This window comes from Cryptomeria japonica, chromosome 4 (assembly GCF_030272615.1).
Source record: "Cryptomeria japonica chromosome 4, Sugi_1.0, whole genome shotgun sequence".
Classification (NCBI taxonomy): Eukaryota; Viridiplantae; Streptophyta; class Pinopsida; order Cupressales; family Cupressaceae; genus Cryptomeria; species Cryptomeria japonica.
Genome location: NC_081408.1, coordinates 214,064,646 through 214,085,204, shown reverse-complemented (window position 1 = coordinate 214,085,204; position 20,559 = coordinate 214,064,646). Strand labels below are relative to the sequence as shown.

Genomic DNA, 20,559 nt, shown 5'->3' with positions numbered 1-20,559 from the left:
ATGGGGACCCCTACTTTTTTGCTTTCTAGGGTTTGCTTTCTAGGTTTTTAGGGTTTTGTCTGTTAGCCTTTGCATGCTAAGTGTTGCCAGAGGGATCACTAGGATGGCAGGCTCTGCTTGAGCCAGGGGGAGTCAGCATGGGCTGCAGGTTAGGGTTTCTTTGAAAGTCTCCCTTAGGCCTAGTCTTGCTCTTGTTGCTATTAGTGTCTTGTTTGAGTTTTAGGAGGACAATAAAGCTTGGTGAGTGAATATCATCTTTGAAGATCTGAGTTAGGTCAAATTGGTGAGTGATGAAGTCTGGAATGTCAACCTGATCTTCAAATGTCCTGAAATTTGGCTAGTCTGGAATGTCATCCTAATCCTGAAATTTGACTTAGTCTGGAAAATTGAAGAATCCTCCAAAAACTAGATTTTGCATTATAACTCTTGGAGGTCTGAAACCACTCTCAAACATCCTAACAGTTTATATGGAATATAACTTAGAGTATAAGTGACATTTCCTTTACTTATATTTTAAATGTTATATTCCATACATGAATCCTGACGGAGAGACCAAAATGTCAAATTTCGCTCCTGACCCTTCCAAAGGGTCCAAAGCGAATTTCAATTTTGCTCCTGACCCTTCCAAAGGGTCCAAAGCGAATTTCAATTTCGCTCCTGACCCTTCCAAAGGGTCCAGAGCGAAATTCTCCATAAGACATACTACTTTGACCCAAACTTAGAACTAACTCATTCTGAGGCATTATTGAAGGCAAAACACTCGTTTGGATGAAGGAATTGTGAGAAATGAAGTCAAGATTTTAGCCTAAAATAGAAATTTCGTTCCTAACCCTTCTAAAGGGTCCAAAGTGAAATTTTTGAAAACTCCTATTTTCATCTTGGATGAGGTCAAGACATTGATTCTTATGGCATGGATCCAAGTGGAGTGGTGTATTTTTGCCTTGTAAGGAAGATTGGAGTTGAAAAGATGAAGAGTCAAGCCTAGAGTGTGGATTTCGCTCCTGACCCTTCCAAAGGGTCCAGAGCGAAATTCCACAAAACCACTCTTTTCTCCCAATTTTGTGCCAAGTCAAGTGTGGGTCAGGGTGAGATAGGATTGGATATGTCCTTAGGAATGACTTTGAGTTGCTAGTGATCAACAAATTTGGAGAAATTGAGCAAAAACTAGGATTTCGCTCCTGACCCTTCCAAAGGGTCCAGAGAGAAATTCCTAAGATCACCTATTTCTCTTGCAAATCAAGTCAAACTTTTGGTTTTTATGGCCTAGGAAGGAATGGAGTAGCGTTTCTTTGACCTTTGAGGTAAATTGAAGTGGTGGAATGAAGGAATAAGCCCAAGGACAAGGATTTCGCTCCTGACCCTTCCAAAGGGTCCAAAGCGAAAATCCTAAAACCTATTCTGTCTTCCAAAACTTGTGCCAAGCCAAGCCTAGACCAAGGTGAGAGAAGTTGGGAGGTGCCCCTAGGATTGCCCTTGGATGGATTTTAGCCACCAGAAATGAAGATTTTAGGCTAAATCAAGAATTTCGCTCCTGACCCTTCCAAAGGGTCCAGGGCAAAATCCTAGATAGGACCTGTCCCTGGCCATGTTTTTTAGCGAATTTCTCCTAGCAAGAGATTTTGAGGTCAAACAAAGTGTTGCAAGCATGAGAGAAGGATCCAAATGGAGAGTCAAGGTAGAACAAAGTGAGAAGAGTGGAGCCAAGTAAGAGAAATCAACCTAAAAGAAGAATTTCGCTCCTAACCCTTCCAATGGGTCTAGAGCGAAATTCCTTAAAGCACCTATTTTCTCCTTGTGTGAAGCCAAAACGTTGATTCCTATGGCATGCTTGAAGGAGGGGTGAGGTATTCCTGTCTTTTGAAGTAAATTAGAATGAAGAAAATGAAGGATCAAGTCAAAATCAAGAATTTCGCTCCTAACCCTTCCAAAGGGTCGAAAGCGAAATTCTCAATTTCACCTAGTTTGCTCATGATGAAGGTCAAGTTGTGGATTCCTAGCCTTTGGTGAGGAGAAGGATAGCGTATGCTTGCCTTGGAAGGCATTTTGGAGTAGAGACATGATGGAATTTGTCCTAAACTGCAAATTTCGCTCTTGACCCTTCCAAAGGGTCCAAAGCGAAATCCTAAAAAACTCCATTTTGCTCCAATTTTACCTCAAACTTGGTATTGGTTGAGATTATAGGGATCCTTAGGCATGCATCTAAGCAAGCGTGGTCACAAAGTGAGAAGAATTCAGGCCAGGAATGCAAATCTCGCTCCAGAACCTTCCAAAGGGTCTTCTTATAGGGCCTGTCCTTGGGGAGAATCTTGAGCAAACTTCAATTTAATATCTTCTTGTTGATGATTTAAGGTAGGAAATGCTATGTTAGAATGAATTCATTATGTGTCCTTGATCACCTTTTGGTTGGTTTTGCAGATGGAAGAAGACCAGGCCAGGGCAAGGATGACCTCTTCCAGTCCATCATCATTAAGGACGTTCCACATGCAAAAAGGGAGGATTCAAGGTGCTTTGATGCGTTGGAAGACTAGGGGTGTTCAAGGAGTTCAAGTTAGCCTCAAGACCTCACTCTACCACAAGATGACAAAGAAAGGCTTCGCCAGCACTTCAAGGCAAGGTATGCTATCGGAGAAGGAAGACTTGACGATAAGAAAGCCTCATCAAGCACTTGGAAGTAAAAGAGGTACATCATTCATCAAATTGAGATAGAAAGGAGATCAACCAAGTCACAAGCATTAGGCAAGGTGGCATCCCAGTCATCATTTCTCCGCTCAGATTGGTCCACCTCAGCATGTCCAGATTCAATGTACCTGACTCATCGGGGACGACACAAACTTCGAGGCACTTGCGCCTGCTTCCTATTGGTCCTCACTCTTGGAATGTAATTTTCTCATTGGCTAAGGAAGTTTGTTGTAACAAACCCTAATTAGGGTTTCTATCATGTAATCCTAGCCATTGATTCTAAATAAATCAGAGCTGTCTATTTGTAAAGGGTTCTCTATATAAAGCCCTGGCTCCTCATTTGTAAAGGTTAATAGTTGGTTAATAGATAATAGTCGGTGAATAGTTAGAAATAGTGAATAGTCAGCTGATAGAATACCAATTAGAGTAGATTAGGAGGACAAGGCAAAAAATTGTTGCCATTGATTGTATATAAACTCCATTTTCATTGAAGTTATGGTGAAGTGTGTTGTTTCTTTGCAATATGCATGGTCTCTTGTTGAATCTTCATTTTAGATAATTAGATTGAATGAAAGAAGTTATTGAATGCACTCGCATGGGATCCCCCTAGTCCAAACCACTAGCCTCTTGCTGACTGTAAGTGTGCCTTGCGTGGTCAACTAGCACAGAATGAGCTTAATCTCAAGTCGTTACACGTCTATTGTTCATGCATTAATTTGAATGATGATCAGTATCTGATGGTATCTGATTTGAATATATTTGAAGCATCCCTCAGAAGATCGCACTGAGTTGGTGTCGGATTGTTCAAGCCTGATGGTGAGACCCAGCCCAATAGGACTCCACCTAGTCGTTAATCCATCTTCTTCCATTCTAGGTCTTAGAGTAGACTCTCTAAACTCTGTACCTTTTGCCATTTCTTTATCTTCCAACCAGTAGATAGGACTTGAGTTCCATTAAATCAAACGTTCAGGTCGTCAAAAGTAAGTCCCCTTGTGATTCCAGCAAAATCACATCATACCGCAAAGAGCTTATCCACACGTAGAGAACCTACATAACAGAACCTTGGAGTTACTCTGATTGATCCTTCGGCGAGATCTTCAGCAATCGGGAAACTTTGTTCAAGAGAGGATAAGGTACCTTTAGGTATTTTATTTTGTGTTCGCATGTGCATGAAAAACACATCAACAGACTTCCACACGGAGGCTCTCATATGCTAGATTGGAAATAAACTTAAAAAATGCCATTACCCTTACCTAAAGAAAGTCATGTCTTGAAATAGTAGGAGGGTCATAGACCCTTGTTGAAATTAGAATGTAAGAAATTTTTGTGTTCTATTAATGAAATAGTTATTGTATGCATTTAAGAAGTGCAAGGCATGAGAATTTGTTTGTAAAAAATGCTATCTTGCATTTGTACCCAAGATAATTTTCTAGTTCTTATGCAACAGAACTATTGGTATTACAATTTTCCTTTCTTTTGCTTGAATGTAATTAACTATAATCAAAATTCCCTCTAAACAAAGAGCCAGTACGTTGCATAATTGAGATAAAATATACTTGGCTTTGAAAGTTTCTATGTTTTTAGCAATAAAATTGACAAACTATCTTGTATATGAGTGTCAAATCAACTTCCTATAGGCCACTAGCTCGCTTGTGGGAATTTTAAACCAATTGAATTATTAAGCGATTGAGAAGGTATACTTTCTTTCACTGGTGTGCGAGCAATAAGTTTTCTTTGGGATTGAAGTCAAATTAGGTTTCTTCAATCCTACTGCTCCCATAAAAGAACTTTTATCCTAACCTCTCATTCACTTGATTGAACTTTTCCTAGGCACTCAAATATTCTAAGCATCTAGACTGAGCCATGATTTTAGACCATGGGATTTTTTAATTTAAATGCAAGGGTATTAAGCTCATTCAACTACTCAAGGCCACTCTTTGATGACCAATATATTGTCTTTGTAGTGTGTTGGTCCCAAAAGCAACCTTGAAATCACATAACTAATATTTTATTTGATGCATCATGTTTGCATACCCTTGATTGCTTATGGAACATTTGAATCTATTTCTATGCCCAACTAGGAATGTTGCTTGGATTCAATGTTTGGAATGACTTGAGGTCCATGAGAACTTCTATTTATCTTGAGGGCTTATTGAAAGCAGAGTGCTAACATCTCCAAAATATGTTATGATACCTCCACGAAGGAAAGTGGAGTTGTTTGATGTCTTCTCCATTCCTATGACATTGAGCTTCAAAATCCAGCTGCTAAGCTTTGTTATCACATAAAGTTGTACAAAGTTCAAAAGGCTAAAGGGGTGACAATATGTAGCTTATTTTGATAGATTAAGGTTGGAGACAATTATCAGACCTCAAAAGCCAAGTAAATGGTTGAGTCATGCAATCAAAATGCCAAATGAAGAGGCTCATTTTACCCCTTAAAAATCTCCAAGAATTTTGGGCAACATTACAAGTTCTTCCAAGCTCAAGAGCTTACAAAAGAACATAGATTTCCAATGCAAAATGCGTGGATCATTCCTTGCAACTTGTAAGCAAATGAATATGTAGCAATCATATGCAATCAGGTCTTAAACTACAAATGCTACACAAGGTATTGCTTTTCCAAAAAGATGAAAATCTCAAGATTTCCAATGGATTTCTACATAAATTTCATTAAGTGTGTTGATGGGATAGCGTCAGTCAGAATCCTTGTGAACCGGCATAGACAATTAAATTGTCTAACTGACCTTTCGGTCTTAGACAATTTGATTATACCGATTTGTCTTTGCTCATCTATCTATTAATTATGTGAAATGATTCATTAAATATAAACGGTACAATCACTTATGCGATTTGTCAATAATTAATTAATATTGTATTAGGATTGTAAGTCCACCAAACCGTTTCATTGAGACGTGTTCTTATGAAGGTAGACGACCCTTAAGGAAGGGTTACTATCTAGGATATAAAAAGGAGTTTATATCCCCTCCATTTGTCATTGATGAAGTAATAAGCAATACGTGTTCTAATCACAGCAGATCGAATCAAATAAACATCTTTCAGCAGTTCGAACCATCCAAGAAGATCGTGTTCATTCATTCAATACAACAAGCAGATCGAAGATTACATCTTTCTATTGAAATAATATTAATATCTTCTATAATGGTCATCTTCTATTCTTAGAGGTCATCTTAGTTGTCGACTTATTTAGCTATTTAGCCTTTTAGTCATGACTTATTTAGCTTGTTTAGTTAGCTTTTTATTATTTAGCTTTTTAAGCTATATTTAGTTTTTGAAGTTTTTTAGCTTATTTGATTTCACTTTAACGACTAGTTCTATTTATAGAACATCGTCTTGTAGGATCTATGTATATGTGTGTATATCGTTCAATGTAATTATCCGATTATTTTGTTCAATAAGTTTTTCATGGTATCAGAGCGGGAGCCGATCTGGGTCTGACTCCCTCACAGGAGGGTTCAGGATTTTGGGAGGGTTCAGTAATCCGCCATTGCGTGTGAACTTTCGTTTTTTTCATTAAATTTTTTTTTTGAAAAAATTGCAAAAAATTTCTTAAGGGTTTCCTGTTTTTCTGGTTCCCATGGGTCTGCTGGGGTTTTCGCGGTAGATTTTTTTTGGCAAGATGGAAATTTCGCTGATGTTCGCAGATTTTATTTCTAGTCTGCGTTTTTTTTTACCCTTTGGCGGGTCTGTGGTTTGGCGTGATTTTTGCAATCTACGTTTCTCCTTACACACACCAGCAACCATTCAAAGCGTGCGGTTTTTTAATTCCCGCGTCCCGTTTTTATTTTGTGGGCAATTTTGGCATCACGGTTACAGCCATTTCAGCGAGTTTTTACCCGACGGTGACGACGATTTTTCTGTGTTTTTGGTATCCGCGGATTTTTTGCAATCTGGATTTTCCGCAACCTAGTTTTTCCGTCTGGATTTTTGGCGGCTTCTCTGTGTCTGTGTCCGCATGAAGCTTCGATCTTACAGGTTCGAAGTTGTTTTTTTTAGCAGCGCCTAAAGATTTTTTTTGAAGGCTCTGTGCCTGATCTACAACCCGAATTTGTGACAAGTTTTCTGCGATTTGGGTGACTAGGGTTTTCAGCCCTTTATTTCTGCAGATGTGTTGTGGCTAGGCACGAGCTTTGGTTTTGTTTTGTTTTTTCCAGAAAAATTATCATTGAGTTTTTATAATTTTGTCTTCAAAAAAAAATTATTTTGGGTTTTCATAATTTTCTCCAAAAAAATTATGTGGGTTTTATAATTTTTATCCATAAAAAATTATTTGCTAGTTATAATTAATTTATGGGTTTAAACCTCAAAATTCATGCATTGGGATTTGTGCCTCAAATTCCACTCCAGGATTTCAGATTTTTGTGCAGCTGCTTCTATTCTGATTTTTAATCGGATTCTTCTGTCTCATCTTTTCACTAGGTTGACCTCGTTCAACCTTGGTTTTCATGATGGCATCTTTGACCAACATCATGTTGGAACTTTGACAAAAAATCAAACGCTACAACAACACCTGGAAACAACGCTTGTTGCCTTGATCAAATTGATTTAGGAAGAAGGCCAAACCTCTCATTCTACAGGTCCCAAGGTTTTCACATTTTTTCCTCAAAAATTGTTCGCAGGGTTTATAATTTTCCCTTAAAAATTATCTCATCTGTAATCCACGATGTTCGCATAAGATTTTGGTCATTTGGGATTTATCATTTTTTCCACAAAAATGATGTTTTGTAACCTCAGATTTCTAGGTTTTCACGATTTTTTTTTCAAAAATAGTTTGCTGGTTTTTACAATTTTTTCCTCAAAAATCATCTGTAATACATGAAGTTCGCATGGGATTTGTGATTTGCGAAGTTCTCTAGTTTTGATCGATTTTTCTCCTCAAAAATCATGCTTTGTTGCAGTCAGTTTTGGGTCGCACTATCAGGGCGAAAATCTGCAATCGTGGTATCTTGCAGTCTATTTAAGAGTTGCTGGAGCAAACAGTGCTCAGTACTCTTCTGCAAAAGGGTTTGCTGATTTTTTTCCTCAAAATCATGGTTTCAGGCTTCGGTAATTCGCGTGTATCTCTAATTCGCGTGTGAGAGCTACATTACCTTGGATGGCTTTTGGTACTCTCAATCATTTACATTCTGCGGATCCTGGGAGGGTCTCCGTAGCAGCAGATGGTCTTTGCATTTGTGATCATAACACCTGCAGTGTCTTTTGTAGGGTATTGAGTACAATGACCATTAGGGAGGGTGTTAAAATAATATTAATATCTTTTGTAATGGTCATCTTCTATTCTTAGAGGTCATCTTAGTTGTCAACTTATTTAGCTTGTTTAGTTAGCTTTTTAAGTTTTTTAGCTTATTTGATTTCACTTTAATGACTAGTTCTATTTATAGAACATCATCTTGTAGGCTCTATATATACGTGTGTATATCGATCAATGTAATTATCCGATTATTTTGTTCAAACAATTTTTCACCTTCAGCATTCGTGTTCATCTTCGACAGTCCGATTCCTTCTTCACCAGATTCGCAATTCTCTCTCAGTGATTATTTAGCTTCTAGTGTGAAGCAAAATCATTGTAAAGTCTCTAGATATTATTGAAATAATAAAGACATTTTCTAGCTCGGTTTTTCACCTTCAAGAGGAAGGTTTTTCCAAGGCAACCCTTGTGTAATTGTGTAAATTTTGTCTATTCAATCTGATCACCTAAAATTAACAAAGTGTTAGATTTTGTGAGCCTTAATCTTCTAAAAGCATACCAAGAAGCAAAGTTTTAAAACTCGGACTTGCCACGGACTCAGCAAACCAAAAAATTGGACTCGGCAAAAAAAAAACCATAGTTTTACAAAAAAAACATAAAGAAATTAATGCATCTAGAGAACATAAGAGCCATAATTGAAACATTACACATGTCATATGATCTCCAAACAATCAATATTTGAAATTTCATCATTCATACTCATAGTTTCAAACTTTAAAATGTATAATAGTAGCATAAGTTTATAAATGTTTACAAAATTACATATAATGATATGTCCAAATGTGAAAAACAACAATGAACAAACTAAAGAGAAAACTACATCTTCCTCTTCCCAGCTCTAGTGAAAACCAAGGGAGAGATAGAACTAGAGGGTCTAGTTCTAGGAGTCTGATGTGGCCTCTCCAGCTCACCAAAATTAGGTTGAGGGTAGCACCACTTGCTGGGGTTTGAGGGTAGCACCATTTGCTGGGGTTTGAGGGTGAGAGAGAGAGGGGTAGAGAGATAGGTCTAGATCTTGGGGGAGAGAGGAGAGAGTGAGATAAAGTGGTAGTGAGAGGGGATAGAGGAAGAGTGATAGATAGGTCTCAAATTCGGGGCAAAGAAAGTGAGTGAGATAGAGAGAGCGAGAGAATGCTAATAGGAGCCTACTGATTACTAAAATTTGACTGTCTGAAAATTTAAAAGATCTTCTAAAACCTAGAATTTGCATTATAACTCCTAGAGATCTGAAACCACTCTCAAACATCCTAACAATATATACATGAAATATAACTTAAAGTATAATACTTAAATGTTATATTTCATGTATATATTATGATGAAGTGAATGAGGGTGTTTTAAATTTCCTCTCCTCCTTCAAACCCTACAAACTTGTTTTCACCAAGAAACAATGCCAAATGAGTGAAAAAAAACACTTAAAATCATGGCTGGGCGTATTCCCTGAATCACGCGAGTCCAAGTGAAAGACTCGCGAGTCCAAGTGGAAGACTCGCGAGTCCGAGTGGAAGACTCGCGCGAGTCCACTCAAAAAACTCGCGAGTCTTTGGGATAGACTCAGCCCACCAATGGACTCGGCCCGCCAATGGACTCGCAAGTCCGTGGCGAGTCCACGAGTTTTAAAACTATGCCAAGAAGCCCTATAGAACCAATTTTTTATAGAGCTAATCAATCAAAGCACTATAAAGTTGATTTTGAAGGTTGTCTACCCAAAGCTTATTTCTAATCAGCAAGCAACTAGCAAATTGAAAGTTTCATTAAAATTACTGCCAAGGCTCTTGGCCTATATAATGATAATATGATACCCTTTGGTTTGTTCAGGACAAACAAGCTTTATCAAAATTTATCATATTCTTGATAATACTTTTGCCATATGGGAAAGAATGAAATGCATCATATTCTGGTAAAGATACATATGGTGCCTAGATTCAAGGATTTGGGTACTGGTGTGGGTACAGGATATGGAAGGGCATACCCGATTCTGTATCTTCTACCCGCATCTGTACCATAGCAGTATGTTTTCCTATGTGTCTCAGCTTTTAGGCCAGCTAAATCACTAATTAAACTACAAGCACCATTTTGCAACCCATCAAAGGTATGCATTCGTTGTGCAGCTCATCAATTAAATTGTGATGAGTTCTACCCTAACCATCAGGTACTGAAGTGCTCTATTTATCATCTTCTTGTACTAAATATGCACATTTTACTATAGAGGAAGGCAAGAGGAAGGCAAGTGCATCCTCATTTATGTTCCATATGTAAGTATTGTCTTATTGTTAATGAAAAAGCATAGTTTGGTTCTTCTCTCTTATAATTTGTTTTCATTTTTCTTTTGTTGCCATAATGAATATTGACGTCATATTAAAGCAACAGAAACCTGAGCTAGCTTCACGTTTTGAGACCTTGTACAATACTAATCACAAATTGTGAATCCCTCTAGGTTAGTCAATAAATTTTCCTTTACCATGTCGATTTCAAAACAATTGACATATAAAAAAGCAACAGAAACAAAACATCCATATTTTGTCAAGATATCATAGAAAAGAAACAGAAAGATTATCACTCTTGTTCAAACTCCAATACTATCAATGGAATGAAAAGTAATATACTAAGAAACTTAATTTCATAAAGTGGGACAAGATTGGCTTATATGAATAAGAAAACCACCTTTATTGTAGGACAATCCCTGTGAACAAGGTTCGGTGCAAAAGGCTTTGACAATGTGAAATCCTCACAAAAGTTGGATGCATTTGCAGAGTGAGAATCGTCCATTAAGTCTTCTGAACTCTTCGCAGAATCGGTGAGCTGTAGCTGCGGAAAGTCCCAACCCTGAGTGGGATCAGAGGAATTGAATGTTCTCAAAGAAGCCACATACTTGGCACTTGGACACCTTAGCCTGTATATTTGTCCTGCACCAAAAGATTGCATGAAAAACTGGAAATCCTAAGGTACAAAAATGAAGAATTTCAAATGCAACTACCCATGTTTCTCTTTTGGGCAATCTATGCTATAAAAAAGACCAAACGGAATAAAGATTCAAAAGCATTGTAATCAATCTTGAAATTCACTTGTATATGTCTAATCTTCCCTGTACTTGAGGAAACAATTATAAACATCAAGTAATCAACCTTTATCTAGCAGAAACTGAAAAACCATGTGCATCCATTAAGCCTGCCCAGTTTCATTCAACATATGGACAAAAAGCAAATCTCACCTGATGAAACTCGGACAAGGTCCAAATGCACCTCACAGATAGCAGCAGTTTTGAGAAGGCTACCTCCACCCTGAATAGAGGGGTGTAATATTTTGTTTCTCGGTGCTATCCTTCCAATCAACCTGGCTGATTCTCCTTTCTTTCCTTTCATGCATTCTAGAATTAGTGACCATTCCCACAAGTCGAGAGCTGAGAGTGAAATGTTGTCCTGTTCCCTGGATCTCACAACTTGGCCATATTGTGCTCGCCAATTCTCTTCATCCCTCAGGTTTCCTTCTTCATCAGAGCTACATTCATATTGTGAATTTAAATGGTCAGTCTCTCTCACACAGTTGCCTGTGCTTGCACCACAGCTTTCAGACTGAACTGAATAAAGACAATCACTTTCTCTGTTTTTATTTCTCTTGCTGGAGGGGGGTCTATCCAATGCATCCTCTGGAACCCATTCACCTTCTTCGATTTCCTTATCCCATTCCCTACCACATGTAGTATTGGGTTGAGAGGAGGATTCTTGAAAAGAAACACTAAATTGTTCATTTGAAAGATTGGATGCAAAGTCTAGACTCGCTTCAATATTTGATTCACTAAATGGCAAGATGTTACAAGGGAAATCGCTAGGCATCTCCATTGAGTTTTTGTCATTTGTTCTTGTAATATTAGCATCATTATTGTTAGCTATTCCTGGTGGCTCCTGTACATCATTCTCTAATTTGGAATAACCCCTTAAATAGAGATTAATAAGGAATTCTTCCATCCTGTACACAAAAACAAATAATACAGAAAATGACCATCAACTTTACAGAGATATTTATGCAGGCACACCAAGCACTAGCCAGCTGCAAGCAATGTATGTTGACATTGTCAAGCATAAACAAAATCAGATGAATGTAGTGAGAATAGTGACCTTTCATATTCATATGTTCAAGTGAAACTTTTACTGACTATAGTATTTCAACACTCAAGCAAACCCAGCAGCAGCCTATAAAATTATAAATATCTATTATGAAGCTACAAAGCCCACCACTCGGAAGGATGCTGTGGATCACCTCCTTCAGCCAACAACTCTTCTCTCAAATTTTCTGCATCAAAGTCAATGCATTTGTCTTCTGTAAACCATAGAGGATCTAAGACGAACATAAATAACTGAATATGGAATAGGACAAAAATATAAAGACATGAAATCTGAATATTCTATTGGAAAATAGCATACATAATTACCTGTACTTCCTTCTGCTGCATTCTCAACAGTCAAGCCTGTTGGTTCACCCTTTAAAATACTTGCATAAGACTGGCTTTCTATGGATGACTGTTTCTCATTGGCATTATCATAGGGCAAGTTTGTTATGCCAGTGTCTTTAGGTTCTGAATTAACCAAAAAAATTGAATTCGGTGTCATGAAAATGTTCTCCCCGTCCTCCCCACCTGCAACTTATCAGTTTGCAAAGGAATATGTCAGTTGCTTAAGGACTATCCTCCAATATATTCAGTATAAGGATGCCCTCTAGAATTCTAATTCAATTGTGAAATAGTCTTTCTAAATAGGGCAATGCCAAGGAAATGCCTTGACATACATAATTTCAAACAAAACGGAGTTAATTTATTTCCTATGCAACATAGGCCATAACAACAAAGGTAATATGTCCAACAGCTCAGACTCTTTCTCTTTATCACCTTAGGAAGCTTAAATCTATTTTTCATTATAACTTAATCTTGTAGTGCATGAATAAATACAATGTATATCAAGAAGAATGAGTTATCATACAATTATCCTTTACAACACATGATATAGCAAGATTGAACTTACCATGTTTCCCTTTAGGAACCTTGCCAAAACCCAATACCGGATCATATTTGTAGTAAGTTTTAGACTCTTTGTCGAAGTACCAATATTCAGACAAATCATGGTCATAGTACCATAGTGGATAAGTATTCTCCACTGCACTGACAGAGGAATTCAAGGCTTCTGAATCACCTTCGCCAATTGAATTTTCATTGTAACCTCCAAAGAGTGGCTCTGTATTGACACTGTCATTGATTGCATAATCTTCGGTCACTACTTTTGAAATTCCCGTATCATTCAAACTATCAAAGTCTTGAAAGATCTCTGCCATCTCCAATGGCATGTATCTTCCATTCTCAAATTTATAATACACACCTTCTCTGCTGCTGTAGTACCATCCCGCATTTGAGTTGTGATAGAAACCACTACTGTAATTGTCAAGATACATATCACATTAGTTAATACAAACTTAAGGAATAATCAACAAACAAGCTCAAAAGAAAATATACTATTAGTGGCTAATATTTTCCAATTAGCTTCCAATTCAAAGGTGAATAATGAATAGTGAATAATAATAGTGGTCACACAAAAGAAATGGTTAGCACCAAAGAAAGGACTTGAGATTAAGTTTGATGGGGCCTCAAAAGATAATCCAAGAGAAGCTGGTGCTAGCTTTGTAATCAGGGATTCTCAAGGTCTTTTCTGCGAGGGAGTTCCAAATTCTTAGGAGTACAAACAAACAATGAAGCTAATATGGAAGCTCTTCTATCAAATCTTCAAGTGGCTTATGTCAAGGGTTATAAGTCTATAGAGGTGAACAGAGATTTCCAAATGGTTATAAATGCTTTAAACAAGGAATTCTGTCCTAAATGGAAACTTAGAGAATTGCTGGAAGAAGTGGTTAATCAGAAAAAGAAGTTCGCATCAGTCCATGTGCCTTGCCTCTGCAAATATTTATTATCTTTATTCTTAAGGGAAATTGGTAATAAGACATTTTGTTTGGAGCATGTAAGTAGAATGATGGGCAGGAAGGGATTAAAATTGGCTTCAGTTTTTGTTGTTCGTGTATTATTTTATTGCTGCCATTTTCAGAAGGTTTGTTTGGATTCTGTGTAGGTTTTATGTTAATCATTGGGGGAAGGTGACAGACCATAGATTGAAGATAATATTTAACTGCAATAATAGTATGAGGAGTTTGAATGTAATGTCCCTTATCTAGATACCTTCTAGTTTGCCCTAAATTCACAAATCCAATAAAACAAGGAGCATAATATAGTTAGAGCTATGTAGTGTCAAAAATTGCATACCCCTTTGCTATTCCACCTACACTTCTGTAGCCACTTTAGTGTCCATTCCCCTAGCATTTGAGTAGGCTAATTTCAGCCCTTGCATCAGTCTTTTCCCTCTTGGGATGCTCATGACACCTTTTCTAGCACCTATCTTTCAGCTTTAGTTTCATATTAGCCACGAGTTTCTCTTGCCACTTGCATTTTTTAGCGTGATTTGTCTGGACACTAGTGCACCGCGCAGATGTCCACGTGCCACGCATTTGTCTTGCGACATCTTAGCATTCAAATTTCAGTTCTGTGCATTTCGACACTTGTCACCTATCTTGGTTGGTGGAAACAACTCATAATCTTCCAAAACGGCTCAGTAGTCCTATTTTTCCCTCCTCTTCTCTCTTTTAAATCCATCCTTTCAATCCATACAATCTCTCTTGGTTCTTTCAAAAAATATCTCTCATTCTTTGGGCTCTCACAACTTTCTCTTGCTCTCTCTTGCTTGCTACATTATCTCTAATTTGCTACAATGTTCTCAAGATCTCACAATAATCTTCCTAGTTATCTTGGCTTTCTCAAGCCTATCTGGTAATATCTTTTTAGTTATCTTGTCTTTGAGCATCTTGGGATTTATCACATCCCCTATCATTTTGATCATTTTATCATTCTATCTATTTATCTTTTGATCTATCTATCTATCTAGCTGTAGTGGAGGTGGAAACAACAAAACAGGGACTTGACTGAGGCAAGTCTCCAAACAGCCCCAAACATTTTTCCTCTTCTGTATGTGTGTAAGTTTCTTGAAGGCATTCAACCTCATGGAAGTTTGTTGTATTTATTGATCTTGTTCCTCTCATTCAATCCCTTAAATCTTGTTATTTATTTTATTCTTTTATTTCTATATTTGCTATTACATTTCTAACTCCATGGTTTTGTAGGTTCTTTGAAACATAGAGTTAAGTTTTTGTGTTTTTGAGTCTTTTTCTGTTTGCAGTCCATACGAGACTAGAGCACGCCGCGCTGGCGTCCTTAACCGAGACGCTTAGATTCAGACCGAAGACTCTCTATCGTTTGCTCTTTCCATTTTTGTAATTAGATATCTCCACTAGTTTCACTAGTTGGAGATATCTGATGTATGTTGTGAAAATGACTCTCAAGGGAACATAGTTCTTCCCTTTGCAGGGTCACTTTTGCACCATTACAAGGTATACTTCTCACCCAAGGATAAGATAAATCCATGTCGGAAACCTATAATCATGTTAGACAAATATTTAAGATATAATCAATATAACATAAATCCATTGCAAGGGTTAGAACATATATTCATTAATATATAAGTCTAGTCTAGCATGCGGAGTTCAACCATAATGGTATGAGGCAAGGTGACATGATAGGGTGCCTAAATTGATCCCCTACCCTGGGCCCAAGAGCGGATCTCCTATCCCACTTGGCTTCATGTGGCCTTCCGCCATCTCATATGAGGTGGTGTACCTAGAGGGGTCTCCATAACCGTTCCCCCTCACCATGCAATCCTTCCTTACACTATTATGATTGAAGATCCCTTGAGTTCATCCCCACTCAATCAAAATAGGGGTTGTGGAGGACCTGCAATAGGGTGCCCTTAAGTAACCCTCTACCCTATACCCAAGAGCAGATCTCTTATCCCCCTTGGCCTCGTGTGGCCTTTTGCCATCTCATATGAGGTGGTGTCTCTAGTGATGAATCCATAGCAGTTCCCCCTCATTGCATTCCCTTCCTCGCCCTACTATGGTTAATTGTTGCAAAATTGGAAATCATATTATTACTATTGTTCAATATTCGTGTTGCTAAATACATAGATGTAAATATTATATTAGTGCATAAAGCTTGATGTATCTATTATTATATATATTTCTGCATACCACAGCAAAATGGAATAGTACAGGTTTAAATCTGATCTATTCACTTTATAAGAACTCTGATCTTCTTCAATTGCCTTCTCCTCTGATATATCTGAGTCTCTTTCTGCCCTCCTCTCAACCCATCTTCCTCTTTATTTATCTTTCACGACTGGGGGATATGCCTGTTCGTTTGGAGGGATGCACCCTTTTACTTAGTTGGCTCATTTAAAATAGTTAATTATTTATTTAATTCGTGCCTGTGATTTTATTAGGTCATCCCTCAATTTATGGTTCTTCATTTGAGTCGGACCTAGTTATTCCCTTTGCTTAGGTTATTCGAGTCAGCCCATTCAATTTTGATATTTAATCTTCTTAAATTCTAGACGGCCATTTCTCGTAGACGCATATTTTGTTTCTGAGTTGGCTAGGTGTCAGAAAATTGTGATGTCTTATAAATAAGACAATTTTCTGATGTGTTTTAGAATTAAGGAGATATCAAAGGGTGGGGGCATGACAGTCCGCCCTTCCCAAAATTGTTGTTCCCAAGCAATGACAATTTTATCCAAACTGACTTTTGGAGATTTGTCATCCTCAGGTGCTCCTTGTGGTATAATTAGCTTCTATAACCTTGATGTTACCTTAAGTTGCAATTTTGAGCTAAATCATAACAATAGATTTGTCATGGTTTGTAAGTTTCTCTCACTCTTGTTTTGAATCAATTCGTAAATGGTTTAGGTTGTCCTAATGTTTGCCCAATATCGTTAAAAACTTATATATTAAGATAAAGATTAGAGGCATAACACACATTTATGACCTCATATGCAATGTTCTTTCTAAATAAGTCCATTAAAGGTATTATGTTATGTTTAAAGAAGGGGTTTCCTTGAGTTATATTACAATTTTTACTATGGAGATTGGTTGGTTGATCTTGTTTCTAGATCTTGAGGATGTGAGGGTGTTGTGAATGCTTGATTTCTTCCTCCACAAAGCTCCATTTGTTTATTGTCCCTTCTTTCGATTGGGTGTTCATTAGATCTCTTTCATCGTACCTTGTTTTCTTGTTCAAATTTCCTCTTGCTTCCTCGTCGGACATTGCCTCCATATTAAGTATTTGGTTTCCTTTTCCACATATGTGTCTTGGTTCCCAATTCTCTTTGCACTTGCAACACAAGTTTCTTCTTTTAAGGTCCCTCTAGTTACATTTATGTCGAAGCATCCATGGATCTTCGCACTTGAAACACAACTTTTTCTCTTGGTTTTCTTTATTCTTACATATATGTCCGAGCTCCCATCTTTCTTTGCAATCATAGCAAAGGTTTTTTCTTTAGTGTTCTAGTCTGGCATCTCTAGAAAGAAATGGTCTTTTATGTCTATCCTTCCTATAGGAGTGTTTATCTTTTGGTGTTTCATTTTTGGTGTAGCCCTTTTCCATTGTTTTGGTGTTATCAAGCTATGTAGCTTTTAGGATTGCTTCTTGGAGTGTGGTAGGATCCAAGGCACTTGCTAGGCCACAAGTTGTATCCAACAATCCCTCTATAAATAGGTAGGTAAGCCTTTCCTTGGACATTCCAGGTACCATGACGACTAATCTTTGGAACTCTGCCACATAATTTTCAAGGGTTGCTTCTTGCCTTATTCTTGTTAACTCTTTATCTTTGGGGATGTTTTTGGTCAAACCTCTCAAGGGGTTTTTCCTTAAAGGCATCATAGGTCTTTATTCTTCGAGGGTCTTGGGTGATTGTAAATATTATATTTGTGCATAAAGTGTCCTAGACGGGATTGACAATAATGGAAGAGTTTGGTCAAGGTGCACCATATGGATGACTTTCAAGGAAGCTAAAGTTGACAGTGGTTGATGTACAAGAAAGCTTGCTTGATCTCTTGGTGTGCTGTCCAGCTGAGATGGATGTTCACAAGGAGGACTATGTGGGTTTTTTAGTTTTTAGGCAAATCCTTTGGCTCCGGGATTTAAGGGAAAGGAACTTGTGGTTTGGTCTGTGGTTATTTATAAAGCTCTTGATGCTACTGTTCAAGAATGAATGATGGATATGCAGACATTAGAGATAATTTGTAGGACCTTTTAATGGTCATAAAACATATGGTTGTCTCGCCGCATAAAAGGATTATGAAGCCCACTAGCTGATACTGTATGTTTCTGTTGGAAAATGACAAACTGGTTAGGGCTGTGAGAAAGGTGGAGTTGTTATAGGCTTAGAATTCAATGGGTTGGGTAAGATAATAGGTTCAATTATTCCATCAGAGGAACTGGTTGCAGATTCAGGCAATAGAGTATATAATAGGGCCTATGATCATTGGTTGACAGCTCCACCTGCTTCAGAGATGAAAATGATTGGCAGTTTCAGAGATGCCCTAAAGCGCTTTTTGGTGTTGTGCTTTTCTTGCAATATGATCTTGTAGCTACTATGTTTTAATGGTTGGATTGGTTGGTTACTAGTTTACTCATATAAAGTTTATGAGTAGTTTAGTGGTTCTATAATATGCTATACCCTGCTGAAGGGTTGTTCAAGCAGTTTCGGTGTTATTGTGTTGTTGGGTGTACATGCAGTTTAGAAGATACCCAACGCTTAAAATCCAGCAGCCATTCTTTTGAATAAAACCATAACAAGTTTAAGGCCGTACAATATTCAGTTTACATCTTGAATATGAGAATACCTAAATGTTGAAACCTAGTGGACAATCTTTAAAGTAAAGTTGTAAAAACCTTAAAGCTCTATTGATTCCGTTTAAACTGGAAGAAAAAATATCCAATGCTTGCTAACTCAGTAGGCATGATTTTGGACAGATTTATAGCAGACTTGACGCTGTCGGGAAGATAATATTCTAGATTTTTAAAACTTACTAGGCATTCTTTTACATAAATTTAGAACATTCACTTTAAAGGCCTCCGAAAGGTCTCTATGATTAAAACCCAGATGACAGATAAATTTGACTTTTCTTTTTTAACAAATCCTCTTTGTAAAGTGCCCTTCAGCTTTAGATGCCACCATGGGTGTTTCTTCCATCACCTAGCTTCATCTGATGGAATTCATCACACCCCCAAACAGATGTGTAGGAGTTTACCAAAATTAATATTAAATAATTTCACATTTAAACATGCATCGTCTTTGAACACAGGTCTCCATGCTAAAGCCTTGGATGTTTTACCTCTAAAACTTATGTCATTTGACATTTTAGGAAAAAATTCGAGGTTATACAAATAACTGAAATTTTTACATCACGCAATGTTACCAATCTTTTTGATATTTATCACATTTACAAATTTTTGAATAAATCTACCTGGCATGAAAGTACAGATCAGTGCTGGCATCCCACACAAACTTAGCATTATCGTTCTCTTCTATTGTGGAACCGTCATTCTCCTCTCCCTCTTGCGTACCATCGTCAACTGAAGATTCTCTTATTTCTTCCCCTTCAATCATTTTGCAGCTTTGAATTTTCTGGAATAACTCCGCAGTTATTTTTCTAAGAGAAAATTACAATCCCATTTGGGTATCTGAATCATTGTAACTAACTTTCAAGAAAATTGGCTTTGTCCACCCCGACCAACTGACTCGACCCAAGTTTAAATCTGAATCTACTATCAAACATAGAAGGTTTAAAAAAGTAAAACCAGAGAAGAATCCCAAAAACCGAAACAAGAATCTTTCGAGGCAGGCATTTTCTATACTTTCGTAGAATATTTGGCGTAGGGGGAGGTTGTGGTTTTGGCAAGATGAATTTGTGGTGGTGCAGATCTTCCGACATTGTAATGAAAATAAAATGCTATTAATTATTTTTCACTTAGATGTAATGAAAATAATTTTACTATTAATTAGCTAGCATTTGCACTCAAAGGAAGTGCAAATGTAATGGTTCTGCAAATAGCAAGATCTATTTGGGGAATATATTGGAGGGTAGAGAAATAGAAAGAAATTAAAGTTGTTTTATATGGATGTGGGAGAAGATAATAAGAATTTAAAATTGTTTTTGGTAGGAGCAATTATTTAGATTTTTAGTATAAGTGAATTGATCTTGAAATGTGAAGAAAAATGAATATGAACAAATGGAATTTAATTTAAATTGGCAAGTGGTGTAAAATGTTTTTGTAATTGTGCTTGTGTTGATGGAAAGGATGGAGTTTGTTTATATTTATATATATGGCATCTTCAGACTACTTATAGAATGGTAGGAGCTCAACAACATCTACCTATTCTAGCCCTCTACTGTTTGCTTTCAATTAATCCCCCTGTTATTTTAAGGGTTAGTATGTTCATCCTTAGAATAGTAAGGCGTGAATGAATTTACTGATTAAGTAAGGGTGGGCCCCTACTATTCTATGCTGAAGGATATAGTTGCCGCCCCTAAAATTCTATGGTAGGGGCTCTCCAACTAATCTACCTACATATGTGTGTGTGTACATACCAATACAATTATTATGATCAAATCTAGTTGATACAAAAACA

At 37.3% G+C, this 20,559-nt stretch overlaps 1 protein-coding gene across 3 annotated transcripts in view; it reads right to left on the bottom strand.

Annotated features, from left to right (window-relative positions):
• LOC131061164 (uncharacterized) overlaps window positions 1-19,854 on the bottom strand; it is a 104,573-nt gene extending 84,719 nt beyond the window's left edge. The window contains exons 1-7 of one of the 3 annotated variants that reach the window (XM_059219732.1): window positions 19,394-19,532; window positions 13,312-13,364; window positions 12,961-13,181; window positions 12,375-12,584; window positions 12,178-12,235; window positions 11,157-11,911; window positions 10,610-10,851 (exon numbers count right to left, since the gene is read on the bottom strand). In XM_059219732.1, coding sequence (XP_059075715.1) covers window positions 10,610-10,851; window positions 11,157-11,911; window positions 12,178-12,235; window positions 12,375-12,584; window positions 12,961-13,181; window positions 13,312-13,334 — 1,509 coding nt within the window. In that variant the 5' untranslated portion in view covers window positions 13,335-13,364; window positions 19,394-19,532. Of the gene's footprint in view, window positions 1-10,609; window positions 10,852-11,156; window positions 11,912-12,177; window positions 12,236-12,374; window positions 12,585-12,960; window positions 13,365-19,393 lie in introns of all 3 variants that reach the window. The other 2 variants (XM_057994691.2, XM_057994692.2) reach the window with 2 other exon arrangements.
• Window positions 19,855-20,559: the final 705 nt, after the last annotated feature.